Here is a 19,946-nt window from a genome sequence, read left to right as displayed (position 1 = left end):
AGAATGGATACTTGTATCATTCCTTGAAGTTCATTTTTCCAACTGATCAGCAGAGTTGAGAAAGTCACAAAAAATATTAACATATTGATCTATGAGGAAGCCCACAACATTAAAACAAATTCTCATATAATGAATTATTTTCTCTCGTCCCTTTGAAAATTATACGTTAAGGTACTCATAAAGTTTTATTTGCAAGAAACTTTGTAATCACAAACAAGGTCAAAGTTTGATTTCAGTTTCCCAATGCAGCCAATAAATATTGCGAAATTGTAACATTATTATTCTGCAAAAATAGAAAAATTATGCAAAATATTCAAAATTCTACAATTTACAAGGACAATACATAGAGTCAAAGATTTATATTTATAAATGAAAACTATATCAAATCATCACACATGCATATGCTTGATTTCATACTTCATGCCTTCTGAGGTCCACCAAGCCTCAAGGATGTGAAAGGGCATTATAAGAATCTTGTAGATATCTTGTGAACACCATGATGAGGTTGAGTAAGGTTTACATGAACTCACCCATTTTAACCAATAGTTACTTTAGTAAGTAAAACTTTTCCTCTATAAAGAAAATCTTTTCCTTTGCTCTGCAAGCTCTCAGGCAACCATCTTTTCCCAAACTTAATACCTAATAATGAACATACATGACCCTAATGTGCTTTTATACATTACATTCAGTGAAATAAGTTGAAGTTTTAATGACACACATACTTGCCCCGGTGGACATAGTCTTCACATAGCTGAGTTTCCCCATTTTGAGGCACCAATTTCAATTTCCACTAAAATCAACCCCTCTTCATTAGGAAGTATTAGCCTAGACATACTCACTGCATTTTGAAAAGCCATTGCATTTTCCCATGGGACTACATTGATACCTCCATTGCAAAAACTCTCAAAAATCGCCCACCAAATCAAATGCGCTCATCTAGTAGCCCAACAATACGAATCCACTCAGCTGGCGGTAGCAGGAGCGTAAATGCTAACATACAAGCTTGGAGTATAGGAGATGAGCGTTTATGCTCTGGACACTACCAGCGGAGCGGATTTGTATTGTTGGGCTACTAGATGAGCGGATTTGATTTGGTGGGCGATTGTTGAGTGTTTTTGCAGTGGAGGTATCGACATATTGTCCAGACTGTGGTCCTCAATTTCGGCAGGTTGACATTGAGCAAAATTTATAAATAAAACTAACCAAAGTCCATTATGATATACTAATGGATACTTTTAAACATGTAAATTAAAAAAATAATGCTCATAAAACTTGAACATCAATTAAAAAGTCAACTACATTTTTACAATCCATTTCAAACATATGTCTATCAAGTGTTAATCCCAACTAAGCTGATCAGTTCAATGTACAGGTATCAATCTCAACAAGACAAAAATGATGCTCTATCTGTTAAAAAAAGACTATTCCTTTGTGGCATGAAAAAAAACATACATAGAGAACATGCAAACATAGATTTCATAGAAATACGGGCAGATGAAAAATGTAGTCTATCAATGATAATCTGAACAATCTAATCATATAGGTAGGCTGCAAACAAGAGCAAGTGTTTTTTATCAGTATTCATGGATACGGCAGTATCACTGAAAAACATTCATATCACTTTTCAAGTGAGATTTCTTTAACTCTCTGGAACCCATGCGCGCGACAGTCATGTAAGAACCATCTAATTATTTTTTCTTGAAGTTCTAGCAGCATTCCACATTTCTAATTGTAGGATACAGTGAAGGTAAGACCTGTACAACTAGTATTTTTTATTGGCATCAGATGCCCCCTGTCTCAAGATTTTTTTTGTTTATACAGCGCGGGCCCAGCATATGACAGACGACCACAAAATCACACGAGAATTTTTGAAATAGAAAACTATATGGGTGGATGATTCTACATGTACAGCCACTGCTTCACAAAAAACAAACGCTGAAAATACTCAGAATTTTGCCAGGACTGGATGGAGCTGCATGAGATTATTTAATTTTTATTAGGGATGGACGGATCCAGGATTTTTTTTGGACTTCGATCCAGATCGAATCCTTGATTTCAGAGCCAGATCTTTGGATATTTTCGGATTCAAATACATTTTCAAATTCCTGTTCTAAAACGAATTAATTATTCAGGTTTCTTCTAGGCACATACAATCAAAGGAATACTTTTTAGATTTACATACACATTTTAATATTTTTCCTGATTAAAAATCATATTTATAAGCTTTCAAATTATTTAAAAAAAATGATAAATCTTTACATGCTCAGGATCTAAACTGTTACGCTTGCATTTGGAAATGAAAATAGGTTTCAATCTTCGCATAAACCAATGACTGAATTTTAATATTCCTCACATAAGTTTCCACAGAAATTTGTCACTTTCTCATAGCATACTGACTTGTGTCTCACCTGCAAATTATTCAGTTGCAGTGAGGTGGATTTTGCACTTCCTCCAGATAGTTTCATGCCACAGTGCACGCATATGATTCTCTTTATATCAATGAAAATGTTTCTGCTCAATGAAAGACATTTCTATCTGTATATCATAGAATTAAATTGCAACTGTGCAATCTGCAACACAATTAACAATGTTTAGAACAACATTAGGGTCACATGCGATGAGTTGCGGAAACAGAACTAGATGACCTCTCAGCAAGAGGATGGGGTTGGCAACAGAAGTGTGAAAAGGATAGGTTAGGGGAAAGAGCACGCTTCCCCTGTCTTTCAAGTAATAAGGCAACAACTGAGGGAGTCAAGGATGACCATGTCAGATCTTACTGATTTGTGATGTCGTTGCCTTCAAAGCGAAGCTGGGTGACCTGTGTGATGTATACAATTAGGATTTCGAGGCCGTATCTTCTTGTTTGACAATACTGATGCCATGCCTGTTTCTTTGAAAATTGTGCTGTTTGGGCAATGCTGAAAATTGGTATGGTCTTGTTATATCAAAAAAAAAAACCTTTGTTTTAATCAATTTGAGCTTAAAAAACCTAAAGATGTTAGAAATGCAACGCAATTTTTGAATCTCGTACACGCCTTCCAATTGCCGAAAACTATCGAGATGTCTTTGGGCCCAGTAAGTCACTCACCTAGCATTTGTTCTCCAGAAACGGAGAATTGAAGCAGGTAAGATGAAAAAGGCCAATGAGTGAGATTGGGTAGGGATGAAACATGCTTCCATTGTTCTTGCGTAACTTGATATTTTTCTTCAAAGATAATGATTTATGGACTGTGTGGTCTCGGAAAGGAAAAAATATCAGAGGCATGGGGTGATGGAGGGCCGACGGTGTCTTTTTTTTCATCTGCGACGTAGTGCCTTTTGATGTGTTTGTTGTCCTATGGCATTGAGATTCTCCTGATGGTTGTTCAATCTCTTTGTAAGAGTCACACTATGTGCCTGTCCTATTTTGCCATAAAAATTTGCAAGGCTGAAATGCTGTTGCGTAACCCCTACGAGAGCTTTTAAACAAAATGGTTCATGAGTAGGATAAGCATCGCAGTGCAACGGCGTGTACAAAGATAGGATTGGAACTCTTCCCACTTCCTTGTATGGGACGCTTCATTCACTGAAGCATAGATTTAAAATTTCAAATCCAGATACGATGTTTCCAGCAAATTTGGATCCGAATTATCCAATGAAGGGCGCTATCTGCAGATATTTGGATCCGAGGTATCCAATTTGACTATACCTAATTTTTATATAGATTTTCTAACATAAACCTTATGCTCCATTTTATTTTTTTTAAGGAGCAAGGTAATTCTGGATGTATATATGCTAAATTTTCCCAAAGTTGAATTCATTTCTTTCTTAGTTCAGATCGCGATCCGACGTATTATTTCTTGCATTCAATGTTTTTTTCACGACCTAGTATTTTAATCTTTGTTATAGCTTTACATTACCAAATAGTTATGAAACATTTAAGTAGTAGCAGAATAAAAGTAATGTTTTTCATGCAGCCACTTCACAGCCACGCGAGTTCTACTTTAACTCCAAGTTGGTTCCAGAGGGTTAAAACAATTAACACTTCTCCAGGACATAAAATCCATCACACTTTCATTATTAGTCTTAATACAAAATTACAGGATGCTCATGATCCATACATTTGTGTTCCCCATATAAGCATGAGACTGTTGAATTCAATTAAATCCATGGATGGAGAATCAAATAGCAGTGTCATTGGTTACACTTTCTAGTAGTGGACAATAAATAATTAAACAAGATAGAAGACTCAGCAAAGACTTAATTTTAGTAGATCACCAGGGAGAGAGAAGGTATTATTTAAAAAGTCGAAGGATAAATTAATAATTTAGATTCAATGTCAATGACAAGGGCTAGGATTAGTAATTTTAATTGGATGAAAAGAAAAAAGGATCCCAGTTTAATCACATCTTGAATTCAAACCACCATTTAAAAAGCCACAAAAAGTATTAATAGCAATTGAGAAATAAAATTTGGATTTTTATGGGAATAATCTCATCACATAACGCTGCATAAAATTAAATGCATCCATTACAGTTGCTGAAGAAGAATTTGCTGCTCATATTTTAACCAAAATTCAAATTATCCACTTCTTCAAAATGACTAAGAAAGACTGGCTATTCCAGTATTACTACTTCTTGCAAACAAGAAATTAGATAACTTTAGTCTAAATCTTCATTCCATGTGAGTTACTTCATTGGGAAAATGCCTCTTCTTTGTTTTAAGCGTTCAAATTCCAACGTCTACATTGTAATAAGAAAATTTTCAAAAATTTCTGAGTCCAAAATCCATAATAACATTGGTAACAAAAGTTACTAGGCTCCATCTCATACCTTTTACTGGTTAAACCTTTGAGATGCATGAATAAAAAGTAAAATAATGATAATATAGATTTTGAAAACATAGAAAAACTAATCTAATACAATAGTAAACAAGCATGCAAATAATAAAGCATTCCAATAAAGATTCAAACATACAGTGATCACCATACACACATGCAGTTTAAATATATAAATTTGTTAAAATAGTTAGGTACTAAAAAGTTTTTCAATTTACCTGAAATCCTAAACTGTACATTTTTAACAACATCTCCATGGAAAATAACGCCACAAAGAAGAGATTTGTTACTTCTGAAAACATAAATTAGCAGGTTAATTAAAAGATGACAGTAGAGAATGTAATGCACATTAAATATCTTTAGGGTTTCAAAACTAATTTCTAATTATTGCATGAATAGGAATTGAATAATAAAGGATGACTTATTCTACTGCAACTACAGAAATTATTTGCACTTAGTTAGGAGAAAAATGAAAAGACAAACGATAATTACATCATAATTTTCCTCAATCAATTTTGTGTAAAGCTAGCCATCAATTTTATGTATTCATTTTAATAGTTCACATGAGTGATGCAGAACAATAATTGCTCATAAAACTACATAGCCCTTTGGTAGAAAACCATGATATATTAGAAAATCGCATTATTTCATTTATTACGGAAATTACTGATTTTGATACTATACTAATTTTGAAATAGCACTCCACCAAAATGCTGACAATGATGATTCCTAACTAGGAAACAAATCTTTCTATAACAACACAGGCCATCAATCGATACACATATTGCCAACAAGCCATCCTAGGGTACTAACTGAATATAATCCCCGCGATGCTGCCATACTCCACAAGTAGTTGCTATAAGCTAACTGTGAAGGCAGCTGACTGTCTGACACCCTGAGGAAGGCTAATCTGCACCACTTGTTTACAATTATCTATTAATGATTCACATCTGGGAAGTCACATCAATCAGTAAAAATACATGTAAATGTAAATATGACACTTTTATTGATAACATGGATGATTACTTATTGGAAATGGTCCAGCATGTGGATAATGATACTTTCAAGAATAAAATGTCATTAATTCCAGGTTTAATAAGCAACCTTCTATGCATAAAAAATGACAACTCTGTTGCGCAACGGTTTAAGTCTAAACAGTATAAAATTTAAAGCCAAATAGTGGACAAACCAATAGACAACAGACCAATAAACCAATTTTGGTAGGATAACTTATTCCCGATATGAGAAGTATAAAACTCTGCACTAGGCTCACTAAACCAAAAAGATTATGTAAAATGTGTTTCCTAAATGGTATTTCAGCACACAACACAAATGAGAATAAGAAACATTATACAATCAGTTTTCCTGTGTACCTTTTCAACCTGCTATAATTTATTTCCTAACTCAAGTGCAAATACTTTCCGCACAGACAGTGATAACATTCAATTCTAGTAATAAGCTCAACTGTTGTTTCCTTTAAACATAAATGAGACTCCTGACTTATGACAAATAAAAGCGTTGTACATGAGGCAACATGTTTGGTTGCCACAAAAATCTAATTTAATTTTGTACATGCCTTATATTTTATATATGCAATTCATATCTTACCTTGAAAATGATCAAGCCACACAGGTTGCTTGTAATGTTCCGTGGCTAAAACACCCGTATTGAGGAACACAAGAATTATTATAAGCCAGTAAAAGGCTTGTGACTTTACAGCTTTCCTACACGCCCTTCTCATGCGACGATTTATTCTGAAAAATAAAAGCTAGATTTTGGCTACTTTTAAATCATATCTGCACCTAACAATATTTTTAGGAGAGAAGAGTGAAGTCTCAGCATAATTAAAAGTAAAATGTACCTTTTTCCTCTAGGATCATGCCAACCCATAGTTTTGGACAGACTCTAGAGGAAACTAGGTAATTGTGAGAATTTTTATTAATATCATTCCCATAAGCTAAACTTTACTTTTCGGGCTCAGCACCTTTGTTTTTATGTATGTATATTCTATACTAGAAGAGTTACCTTTGCCCCAATTTTCATTCACAAAATCTCATTTGAGTTATCATACATCTTAGTGGAATTTTCATCAGCTATATATTACTGGATGCATGCGTCTCGTCCAGATCAATAGGGACATATTTCAATGATTATTCTATAACAGCAACTAACCATTCCATGGAATTTCATACAACACAACTGATGTCATCATATTTGATACGACAGCATGGAAGTACTGTGCTTATGATCCCACTAGTGCGGTAAATGATTCATTAACATTAACGTCAAGTTCTTTACATGAGTGGTGTGTAGATTCAAATCAAACATATCAATGGCATTCTCATGAGCATACCCAGCAAGGTTTTGCTGAGCAGTTGCACAGCTGCTTTCATTAGAAGCCTGCCTCTTTCAGCTGACAGAGGAGGTAGGTTGGTGACATTCAGGCAAGCTAAGACATGATGAGGTGATTTAGCTGAGGTGTTATGAGTATCAACGAGATTCCAAAGCAATAGATTCAGTTAGGTCTGACAAAATATTGTGGAACATTCTGACAAATGTGTAAAGAAACTTAGCAATGTACCCTGAATTTTTATTTGAACAATGTAATTTAATGCTGCTGCATCATTATTAGAGGTACGTGTAAATACATAGCACTTTCATTTTAATTTTACAGTACTTCCAATTAGAGTTTATAGCATTTTGTAGCATCATTTTTTTCTTTATTTTCATAATGTATCATTAGTAGATGAAGACAAAATGAGGTGAAACACAGTTATTTGACAAAATATGGAATAGTTTAAATAATTATGGGGTACAACAATAATAAATAATGGAATAAGATATCTAGTAAATAATAAAATAAGAGATTGGTAGCCTAAATATCACTTTCAATAGTGGAGCATCAACATAGAATAAGTTTCAATAATTTCTTCCTTCAGCTGGTTGCATCTGTCAGTCACAACTAGATTGTATTGTCTGAAAAACCTCCCTGCATTGACTCTGCTAACTGGTGCCCAGATTGTGTGGAGTGCAGCATTAACAAACTTAGTTTTTTCTAAGGAGATGGCAAGAAATATTTGCTCAACAATGCAGAAGTTACCAGGGTTCTCTCTCAACCTCTCTAGTAGCTGCCAATGAAAATACATATAACCATCTATGAAGCAGTGAGGCCAGTGGTGTAGCTAGGGGGCCTATGGGGTCCGGACATCCCCCTCCCCTAATTGTAAAAACACAATTACTTTGCTTCATCATAAAAGTAAACAAAATATTGAAATGCCAAGAATTTAGTAAAGTTTTTTGACAGTAAAAAGTGTTAAAATTAGTTTCAAACCCTATACTACCTGTTTTAAAAAATTTTCCCCCAGACCTTCATAGTTTTCGACCCCCCCCCCCAAACGAAAATCCTGGTTATGCCACTGCCAACGTCTCATGGCAGTACTCACACAAGTTTCCTGCAAGACCTCCACACTTATGGTGAGAATCGAATGATCACTCTGTCCCAGTTCACGCAGTGCCAACTGGCCTCCTGCCGCTCTCCGCCGCCCAAAACTACCTGAGCCATGGTGAAGCTACAATGTCACTATCATACTTGGTCACTGAGGCGTTCCACCAAGTTTTACCACACCCACCCACAGTCGCTCTCAGCCACAATGCTATTCTTAACACATTCAGAGCTGAGCACGTCAATTGACATGGTCCTGTCCAAGCCGAGATACGGAGCACGAAAACCACTCTCTATTTTTCTTTCTTATTTTATAGGCCGATTCTGATGATGTTCATGAAAATCGGGCCCGCATTGAATGTGTTAAATAATAAGACAGCAGGCTATCCTTACGTAAATGCCTACAACACAAGTTGGGTGATGGAAGAACAGGGTGATACATTCTCCGATTAATGAGTTGGAGTCAGACGTGGGCGCTGACGACATTTTTGTCAGTGGTGGCTACTGACCCTCTTCTGACCCAGCAGTAGTGGCACATACAAGAAATGCCAAGGAATAATTTCCATTTTATACACGTTTGTTGAAAGGGGAGAAGAGGGAGGAGAATGTAAGAAGAGGATGTTACAGTACTATTCCAAAGCAAACAAAAATATGACAATAGAATGAGGAGTTCCTCCAGTGGCTGAGGCAACTGCTTCTGGTCTATTAACTGACGAGATGATGAAAACCGGGACTCGCATTCTCCAACTCACCATCAGTCAGAAATTATAGGAATAGAATTGGGTATTCAAACCCTTGGCTGCCTAGTCCTTATCTTACGCGGAGGTGAAGGAAATAATAAGCATATAACTAATATAATATTGGAATGGAATGCCTTCCCCTCCTCACCGTGACACCCACTGGCCACTCATTACTCATGCAACACTTCGTGGCACACTCACTATCACCATCTTCCTCGCCCTACCCCAACTCCTACCTCACCTATACTCCATTAGTGGGAAAACATGCAGTGGTCGGCAAGAGAAAAAGTCACTAAGCAATGGGGAGGGTGACAAGCTCTAGACAACACCTCACGACACTGCTGCTTTACAGCTATGGTATGTTATATGGAGGAGGTGGCCAACAGTTGATGCCACAGGTTAGCACTGAAAACATGTTGAAATTTCAAAATACGAGCCTGGAATTAGAGCAGGGACTATTTTGCCATCTCGCATCCACACGTGTGTTCAAGCAATTCACCTGTTCGCATGACACAATTTTAATTGTGCCTTCATACATACATCAGATGGCGCAATGAGGTGCCCCATGGAAAACGCCCTTTAATCCTTCCAGTGATGAATTTTTAAACCCGCTTTACACCAGCCTAGTACTTGATATCTGAACCATACATGGATGCTCATAAATGTAAACACAGCACTGTACAAATGTTAAAAGCTTGTATTGAAAGAAAAAATTGAAGGTGTGTAATACTGCCCTGTGAGTGGATTGTTCTTCACCTAGTAATATTCCAATGCAACCGGTAAAAATAACAAATATTTGCTGTTCATACCTGTCAAAATCTTTCTTTTTCTTCCGAAACCAGGACTCCTGCTGTATTTCTCCTTCATTATCATCTATTCTATCTGCTGATTCCATTTCATTATTCATTTTAGCTGCAAGAGGATACAAATTATGAAAATATTTTTAAGAAAGAATAAAGTTCAAAGCAGATAACTATAGTGAGTATTCAATGCAGGTATGAGACTTACATTTTCCTTCCTGGCCTCTGTCTTCACCCTCCGGTTCAATATCCTCCGCCTGCGTTATCCAATCTAAATAACCACGTAAATCGTCTTCTATTTGCTGCTTTTCTTTTAACTTATGGAATTCCCCCCTATTCTTAGCTTTCTCTCTTTCTTTAGAAAATTCTCTGTGCAATAAATAGAAGGAGAAATTAGGCTATTAGTCCAGAATTACAGAAAGAATTTAAAAAATAGAATGAAACACTCAGTACGTATATATAGGCTGAAATGTTTCAATTCCACAAACTAAATTTAAGACATATTCGAAAAAATTTGATAGAATTCTTTCCATGCATCACCTCATGCACAGAGGTTTTCTTGCGAGTTATTCATCATCAAATGTACAACATTATTCCACCAAATAAATTTATGTACATGTATTCTCTTACAGTATGCCCACCGAATATATATATTTAAAGTTTATAAATGAAGACGAGCATTAAAAAGGTCACTTAAGTTTATAAATTAGACGCGTAAACCAAGTCATTAAATATGCAGCTACACAAACCTTTTCTTGTTAGCCAGTGTATTAATGCTGGTTGTTCTAAAGGCAGTCGGAAAACCGAGGCACGGAACGAACAGAGAACATAAGGATACTGCTTTTCCGTATCATAATCGGCGCTCAACCTCTACACAATTAACGCCATTTAGTAATCACAGAATGATAGCAAACGACAAATTGGACATGATATATTTGGCCGGTCTGCCTTATGACCGGCCAGAAAAATTTTTCACATTAAAGGAAGATCTCATGGCGTATAACAAAATATGATAGAAGTCTTAATTAGAACAGAGAGTCAAAGGTTACTATAAAATACGGGAAACTTGTTAAGACATACAATAACAGCAGCGGCTTTCCATTCTAGGGAGGAAACAAAGTCTCAAAAATGATTAACTTCAAAAGCCGTATCACCCAAGAAAGAGCACATGTTGTTGAGGAAACACCTCTTTTCAGGAAGGAGCACACGAAAGACATAATATTACTATATCACTTCCGTACAACCACGTAACTAAGTGACTACGAAATAAAACCACCAGTTTGAAGACCTCGCGCCATGTTTGTTTACATGAACGTTAAAAAAGAGGATTCTCAATACATCACAAAGTGTAGTCACTCACCGCGCATTTAAATGTGTCCACGAAAGTCACCACACGCGTCGCTAACGGACAAAGTGATCCGAGTCGCGGGGAATTAAGATATAATTAGGGGTGTAAGTCAAAATTTATAAACAAAATTATGTAATCTATCAAATTCATTATCTTTTCAATTCTATTCCTCGCAACAACAAGCATTATTCAGCAAAATATTGGAAAAATAGGATCGCATTGCACTCATCACCGCGTCGCGGACATTTTTGAAAACCGCTTAAAATTGACATAAAAATCAGTCTTGTAAGTGTTGTATGGTATTGAAACTCTTATTCGCACTCCCTTTGTTTATCTAGCTTTTTCTTGTTGTGCGATACGGAATCCGCAGGGTGTACCCAAAACTGAAGAAGAAATGAAAATTATGCAGAAAATACGAGTAAAAGTTTATCCACCGCAGAAAGACACCAACAGGGTACGTGTTTTTCTTATTGTGTACCGAAGTGCTCACATAGGTAGGAAAAATTAGTTTTAAGAAGTTAAATCACGGTTCGCTACCACTTAGCCTTGCTCCAGAAAAGTATTATTCAGTCGGGACGCCCTTATTTCGCAAATATTTTCAAGGGCTTCCCGATTGTCTTTCGCAAGCTCTTACCTAAAGTATACCCTATCTCTAGTTTGCGATATTGCGAATGTTGCCCGGTGAAACTTCACCCAGTCAACACAACAATTGTAGCCACAATGTGGCTGTACTGTGGTCATAGTGGGTTGCGATTATGGCCCCATAATGGTTTTGACCCCGGCCAAAGTGTGGCCCGCCATAATGTGGCTTAAGTGTAGATCATACACTTTCTTTATATCCATTGAATCACCTAACTTCCAATTTAATAACTTACCAACTAACCGGTATCAATAGCAACTGTAATATACTGTAATATATGTTTGGTTTGCCAATCTGTGGCATTCCTGAGACGATCCACAGTGTGGCCATACTTGGGCATGTTTGGCAAGCCAAACGATGGCTTGCCGCATGGCAACCACAGTCTGGCCATAATATGGCAAGCTGTGACTTGCCGTAGCCATAGTTGCCTCAGGTTATTCGGCCACAGTGTGGCCATAATTGTTGTGTTGACTGGGCAGTTATGTCAGTTTTTAGTGAAATAATTTGCTTTTGTTGTGCATGGATGGAAACTAATGACTTACTGTTTCAATGCACTGTTATTTTTAAGAATGATACACTTCAATGGAACTAGTTGTCTCGTAAAAAGTTACACAAAAAGTATAGAATTACATTTTATTCATTGTTGGATGAAGGAAGATAAAACCAGAAACCAGCTCCCTTCAATAACACTCCTTGAATTTTTTCAATTCCACATCTATCTAAGCAATAATTCTCTACCGTGACTTTCATGGAAAAAATCTTTCCTAAGGTCTTTCAATGGTTTCCGGCTCAACTTTGTGGAAGTTGAAGTTCTCAAATGATGATACGACTTCGTTTTCTTCCGCAGATTTATTTTCTCTGTATGACATGTTTAAACCTCAAGAGGTCATTTTCAAGTACCATTACCAAGTACTTGAAAATGACCTCTTGAGGTTGAAACATGTTACGAGAAAATAAATCTGTGGAAGAAAATGAAGTTGTTTTGTCATTTGATTCCTAAGGTCATTTACGTAATAGAGCGGAAGTAAAAAAGCAGGATTGTGCTGTAGGTTTTAGACTATTTACCAAGATTATTTCTGTGGGCTCTTTAGTGTTCCATCCAGTCAATTAAAAGTTGCATCAATGGTATTTTGAGAAATCAGTGTCAATTTATTTCATTATGATGGATATCTTTTTATCTCAAATATAGTACTCCAGCAAAACATTTTACAACAGTTTCAGCATTTTGATGTACTTAGACATTTTGAGGGAAAACCTGTCAGTGTGCTATTTTGTGTAAATAATATTCAATATGTTGCATACCCTTCACCTAAATCACTTAAGAATGTAATACCAGCCAGTGGATTAAATGCTGTGGTGCAGTTGATATAGAATGGCTCACCAAAGAAATTTAGATTTGTGAGTTAGGATTAAATATGAAAGAGGCACGGGCTCATAATTTTAGTTTAGAGTCATTACTAAACTCACCATGTCAGTTGTCATAATGAGAGTAGTTATTTACTCCAGCCAGCACAGCTATATCACTGTTTATGAGTGTCTGGGAACTTTCCTATGATTTCATGCTTTATGCTTCCTATGCTTTACTTCGCTTGTTCATAAGAAAATGTAAGTAGAGTTGTGTAGTAACAGATATGAAAGATGTAGGTTATACCATAAAATAAAGGAAGTATTATCCTTTGGGATCTGTACCTTAAATATTAATAATAGGTAGGTAACTATGGAATAAAAATTAAAGTCAGCCTCAACTCACCCACTCAAAACACCAAGAATTAGGTTCATAACAAAAAAGGCTCCAAGAATAACCATAGAAATAAAATAGATCCACTGCCAACTGTTTCCCATCGCATCTTCAATCTGCAGGAAGTAAAACAAATAAAATTTGGTTACATTCAGTTACATGGTGACCTTATTGTAAAGAATGTATGCATGAAAAAAATGGACTCATTTTCTGTTGAAAATTATTTAAAAAAAAATTAACTTCTGCGTAGGAGTTATGAGAAGAATAACAGATGCCATACTTTTTAATTACAATTAAATCATCGTGTTCATATTATATTTCATATATTTTGCGTCAGCTCATTATTTCATTATGTAATTTTGTATATGAGCTTGTTTATGGACATCTAGTACCTAATGTTTATAAAAATTTCATTTTACAGAACTTGACCTTACAATGAAAAAGAATTTTAAAATTTATTGATAACATGTCTATTTTAGGTCTTACGTGAGTTTTTGTACTGTAGTACATACATTACTTTTGTGAGTTTCTGAGTTCTCCAATGACATTTGTTGACTTATCAGGAGAGCAGGCATGTAGCTAGGGAGAGTGCTATACCAGCTGAAGCATCTCTCAATATCTTTCCCAAAAATATTGTGGTACTGAATAAACACAATGATCATATGTTTAAAAACTTGTTTTGAATACAAATGCATTTTTCTACAATTTTGGTTAAATCTCTAAATGAAGTGTCTTATGCACCAATGGAGTGTGTTCATTTTCAGCACTTAAAATGGACTTCACTCGCAATATACATAGCCTACCCCCTTGAACAAATTTCTGGCTCTGTGGCTGGAGGAGAACAGTTTTAAAAGTCATCCCACTTTGTCTTCTGGTGAGAATACTTGAATATTAACTGCCTTTCCATGGTGCTGGTTGTCTTGCTGCTACATTCTTATTGATCATAACACTTCTACAAAAATGACTGTCGTCTCTATTGTAATTTTCAACTTGACTGATTTGGTAGTCTTCCTCAATATGTCCAGGATAGTATGCAATCACTCTTTTTGGTCAGTATATTTTCATTCCAAATCCATTTCATCTCCTGTCTCACTCCATGCATGCACCACAATGTCAGACTAATTGAAAATTAATCAGAAAATGATTCAATCCTTAAACCTGAAGGCAGAAGCAGAATGGCTTTCAAAACAGTTGCCCCATTAAGTGAATGAACTAGTAGGAGAACCCAGAATCTCACCAAAATCGTGTCTTTAGATAGTTCTGAAAAATGAATGCTTTCTTTGTAAAAGGCATTTTGATGGATAAGAGATGGATAGAGTACAAAAAAATGTTTTTGGGCTCAGTTACAGTTACTTTAATTTTTTATCAATTAAAAGTACCAGTAACAATTTCAAAAAGTAACTAGTTATGGCTACAAGTACAGTTACAGCACTTTTTATGAAAGCTTTTGAAAACTGGTGGTGAGACTCATGCATGAATGTTTCCTTAAAATACAAGTTTAACACATTTCTTTTGGTTGACCCTTAGGCAGAGTTGTGTGCACAGGAATTCACAAAGTTCTTGGCATACTCCAGTTGGTTCCGTGGTAAAGGGAAAGTAATGATCACTTTCAGAAAGATTACGAGTAACAGTTAATTTTTTCAAATGTAACAATTACCAGTCAGACAGAGGGTTAAAAGATGATGGAAAATACCGGGAGAATCTATTCCCTTGAGTAACATGAGGAAAAAGTTAAATATATTTCACACAGTTTAAAAATCAACATCATATAGCCTACTTGCTAATGAAGCATTAAGGCCTGTTTACATGATACATTAACACGTACGAGTTAATGTGCGCTTGCGTGGATGATTTTTGTGGACCGGAACATGTACGAATGCATGAACCAAATTAGAACAGGTTCTATTTTCTGTGCATACATTTGCACAAGTTGGGTGGTTACACGGTGCATTTTGTCATTCATTCTCGCGTTCATACATTTAGACATTAACCCATACGTGTTAATGTACCGTGTAAACAGGCCTTTAGATAATGTGCTGAACCAGTTATACCATTTCTCACTCAAATTTCATCCTTAATGTACTTGAATATCATCAATAATATATTAATCAGAAAATAAGTACTTAAAATTGGGTTCATAGTCGTGAACATTGTGCTAGAGGGAGAGATTATTCTACACCAATGTGTGCACGTGTGTAGTCAATTAGTTCAAGAGATTGTCTTACCTCAACTCTGCACCTAGTTGAAGTTGACCCCTCAAAAATGTGCCCCAACACAGACTGAAGAGATTTCTTTTTACAAAAAAATGGCTACTACTCAATCCATGCACTTGAAGTTGATGTATGATTATAAAATACTGTTTTGACAAATGTTTTGTCAGAATTTAGATGGAGGTTGATGCACTTTTATTAAGTATTCCATCATGTGGTTCCAAGTTCTGCCCCTGTAACCTGCAGGATAGCTAAAAAACTAAGCCCTCACATTTGTGACTCTGTAAGAACCCATTTTCACATTGTCTTATATAGTCAAATATTATCCATAACATGGAACAATTCGAACATTCAATTTTGGGGGATGAACCCCCCCCCCCCCCCAGAGCTCGGAGAAATTTTTAAGTTTAATCCATTTTACTTAACTGGATTAATATTACTGATAGAATAGTGTAAAGTTAATAAGATATCCCTCAGAAAGCCATAAAACTCACCATTTTGAACCATTTATCTTAAAATTTTCTGGGGGAGGGCCCCCGCACCTTCCGCTTACCCTGGCGGGTATTCCATTCCCCCGACCCCCAATTTAAGTCGTGCCTAATAACCTCCAATCCTTAATTCTTAGCTGCACCCCTGGCTGTGCATACTCATAGAAATAAATTAATAAGTAAATGAGGGAGCTGAAGTATAAGAACATATTCTAGTAGGATATTCATGGCTGTAGGAACGGTTCACTGGGAGGAAAAGTTCATTTAATTTCTAAATTTTTAAAAGAAATTCATGATAGTTAAATCATTGTAGTACCATATTCCTTGAACGAATGAAGTACAAACTAATGCTGGGAAACTTGGTGTGAATATTATATGTTAACCCATTGGGATTTCCTACCTTGTAACGACTGTGGAAAAAATGATTAACTCTTAGGGGAAGAGACAGGTCTTGTACTTTATAAAATCTTTGCCGATTTAAATTTACCCCTTCGTGAATCAGGAATCATCCCACATGTGGCATTAGATAGCCAATAGTTTACACAAAAAGGGCCTTTAAACATGCTGGAATGAAAATAATTTCCAACGGCACTGCATTAGCATGAAGTAGTAGCTCAGAGGTTGAGGACCTTCACTATGGAGCTTAGCTGGAGTTTGAGATCAGATTAAATATTTTTTGTTTTATTTTTTGTGCTTGATTTTTTCTATTTCTGTTTATCTGTAATGGAATCATAGTGTGCACTCCTATTTTTTGCCTTTTAATCAAAAAAATTTATGCGCGTAGTTAAGTTTATTTATAATAAATTACACCATCAGGTTATTTTATGATGAAATTGAAAGTCTAATTATGTCACCTCCATGAGTTAAACTTTGTTAACTTGTCAATTATTTTTTAGTGACATGAATTTTAAAATTGTTACTCAAAGATAAAAAAGTGCCCTGCACATACTTTCTCTTGACTACCTCATGAAGTGCACATAACTGCAAAGAACCTTTCCTAGTTATCGATCAATATCTGTTAAGCAGCCCTCTTAAACCAAGTTTATTTTGCAAAAGAAATACATCTTTGAAGAATTACTGATGTAAAATCTGAGGAGTACATATTTAGAAATCAAATGGGATTCATACATTTATACCGAAATGATGATAATATGCAATTTTCACAGTAAAATATACTTCGACCTGGGTACATAGGTCATCATCATCAGGGGACAAGTGGTTCTTGGTGCATTTGGTTGCTGTTAACTATATTTTTACATGAAATACAAAATGCACACTCATGAAATTTAATGTTTAGGTTATCAAATTGTAGATAAACTTAAGGAGTTGATTTTTGATTGAGCAAATGTTTCTCAACATTTCATAAATACGTGCTTTAATATTGCATTAATTTAGCTATGTGATTGAATATCTAGAGCCTTACCCACGATTGTCAATTATGTGCTCCAATCCTCTGAAATATCACCTACTAAGCTAGCTTCAGTTCATATGTATGTTACATACAGTTACTTAAGATTAGGTTGAGTTCATGCAGGTTAAGTTTACATGCTGACTTAGCATTCATTAATTATGATTTCATTGATACTAAAATATTGGGGTTAACAATCTTAAAGCCACATGGAATCAGCAAATGCTTGCTAGTGATTTTAATGTTGAGTGTATTTATTAAGAGTTCACTTCTAAAATTTTATAAATACGTTATTCATTAGAAAAGTATCTTTAAAAAATACGGGTATCTGCATCCCAAAATAGCCATGACAAGTTCAACATGTGGCCCATAGTTATGAAAATATTTCTAGCCTATACTATATGTCATTTTATGGGCAGTTTCTTTGTAACAGTAAGCATCAATCAATCATCCAAGAGGGAGTGATTGTGTAATTGTTCCCTCTTCACCCAAACATGAACTCTATACAAAATGTAGAAAACTATTCAATGAAAAATAAAATAACTAAGGAATTTCAACATCAACAAATGCCATGCATACCTAGTCAAAAAGAAAATCTGAAATTAACTGAGGTATACACACTATTGAAGGGGTCGGGGATGACAAATTCATTGAATGATCAGAAAAGCTAAACAGATAGAGAAAAAATTACCATTAAGATGCAGACTGATGAGTGCCACATTCAGCATTCAGTTGAGTCCAGGATTATGTTGAGAAAAAATACTTAGGATACCCATAAAGGATTTCCATAACACCATACAACCATAAGAATAGAAATTCTACTTCCACTATCAATAAATATGTTTCTAGTATGATAATTAGATTGAATGATGAAAAACTGACACTGTAAGCACATCCATATCACTAATAATAATATCATGAGGTTTCACTGTATCTGGTTCCCTTGGGAAACACTTAGAGAGAAATCTTTCTTAGTGATTCGTCAATTCCTACCTTGCTTATTTATCCATTCTAACCACTTAGATTACAACTTCTCTTGTGGATCAATTTATGGGTGCCCAAGTTGTTTGTATCCAATGTAGAGAAATATGTGAAGATAGTTGTAACTAGGAACACAAGCAAGCCCATATTTTTGCCACTTCAAGTGAAGAGCAACAGGATTGATTGAGATCCGGTTCAATTTGATGACCTCCACTGACTTTAAAATTAAAGTGGAAACTCAACGCTAAGTGCCACCAACTATCTACTTAGTATGTTCCAATGAATTGAAAACCAAATTAAAAAATAATAGCCTTACTCACACTGTACAGAACATCAGTCCATCCTTCTAACGTAACACACTGGAACACTGTGAGCATTGAAAGGCCAAAGTTATCAAAGTTTGTGATTCCAAAATTTGGACCAGCCCAATATGTTTTACACACTAAACTTTTACTAAGACTGTCACACTGAAAACCATCTTCTCCACATGGATGGGGATCATCCATCATTTCACCTGAAATATAGATTAATAGTGAAGTTTTAGCCCCATTAAATACAAATAGAACTGTTACATCATTAAAATAGAAGATTTACACACCTGTTGCATTGTTGAAGCATGTTTTGTGCAGTTTTCCTGAGAACAGCTCCAATCCTATGATGGCGTAAATAATGATAACAAACAAAACTAAAAGAGCTATATGTAACAAAGGCACCATGGCACGGAGAATTGAGTTCAAGACAACCTGGAGACCTGATAAGCAAATGATTTTGGAATTAAAAGGCAGTTTTCAAATATGTAAAAATCAAATGTAAAAAAGTCAAACTTAACAATCAATGGCAGATCTCACACACTTACTTGGCACCCCAGACACTAAACGTAGAGGTCTTAGAACACGAAATGCACGCAGAGCTTTGACATCAAAACCCTCTTTCATTAAATTCGATAATGCTGTACTAATAATTCTGAAATACCAAGCATAAAAAATAATTATCAATTCAAGTTTGAAAATTAAACAGGAGAAATACAATACAACTAATATTAAATACAATTTAAGAACACTTATTTTTTGCAAATGAATTTAGACAGCAAATTAAATTTATGTATCTGTATAATATTCGTGACAACACTGTCTTTCATTTGCATTGACTAAAGAGTATAATCCAAGTTTGGTTGGCACTATATTATAAAATTTCATTTCACCGATTAATTATCCATAACTCTTCATGTTGACTACAAATCAGGGCTTGACTTTTGAATACATGAAATTTCTTGATAGGATTGATACAGTGAAACCTTTCTGAATTGGAACCACTTTCAGTAACACACATGCTATA

At 35.4% G+C, this 19,946-nt stretch overlaps 1 protein-coding gene across 1 annotated transcript in view; it reads right to left on the bottom strand.

The window, feature by feature from the left end:
* LOC124171523 (muscle calcium channel subunit alpha-1) overlaps positions 1–19,946 on the bottom strand; it is a 287,447-nt gene that overhangs the window by 147,647 nt on the left and 119,854 nt on the right. Inside the window, exons 5-12 of the mRNA XM_046550696.1 lie at positions 19,468–19,574; positions 19,210–19,362; positions 18,932–19,125; positions 13,537–13,640; positions 10,007–10,167; positions 9,808–9,910; positions 6,425–6,570; positions 5,035–5,108 (exon numbers count right to left, since the gene is read on the bottom strand). Coding sequence (XP_046406652.1) covers positions 5,035–5,108; positions 6,425–6,570; positions 9,808–9,910; positions 10,007–10,167; positions 13,537–13,640; positions 18,932–19,125; positions 19,210–19,362; positions 19,468–19,574 — 1,042 coding nt within the window. The remainder of the gene's footprint in view (positions 1–5,034; positions 5,109–6,424; positions 6,571–9,807; positions 9,911–10,006; positions 10,168–13,536; positions 13,641–18,931; positions 19,126–19,209; positions 19,363–19,467; positions 19,575–19,946) is intronic.

Source organism: Ischnura elegans, chromosome X (genome assembly GCF_921293095.1).
Source record: "Ischnura elegans chromosome X, ioIscEleg1.1, whole genome shotgun sequence".
Classification (NCBI taxonomy): domain Eukaryota; kingdom Metazoa; phylum Arthropoda; class Insecta; order Odonata; family Coenagrionidae; genus Ischnura; species Ischnura elegans.
The sequence above is the reverse complement of the archived record's forward strand: the minus strand, read 5'-3'. Positions and strand labels throughout refer to the sequence as shown.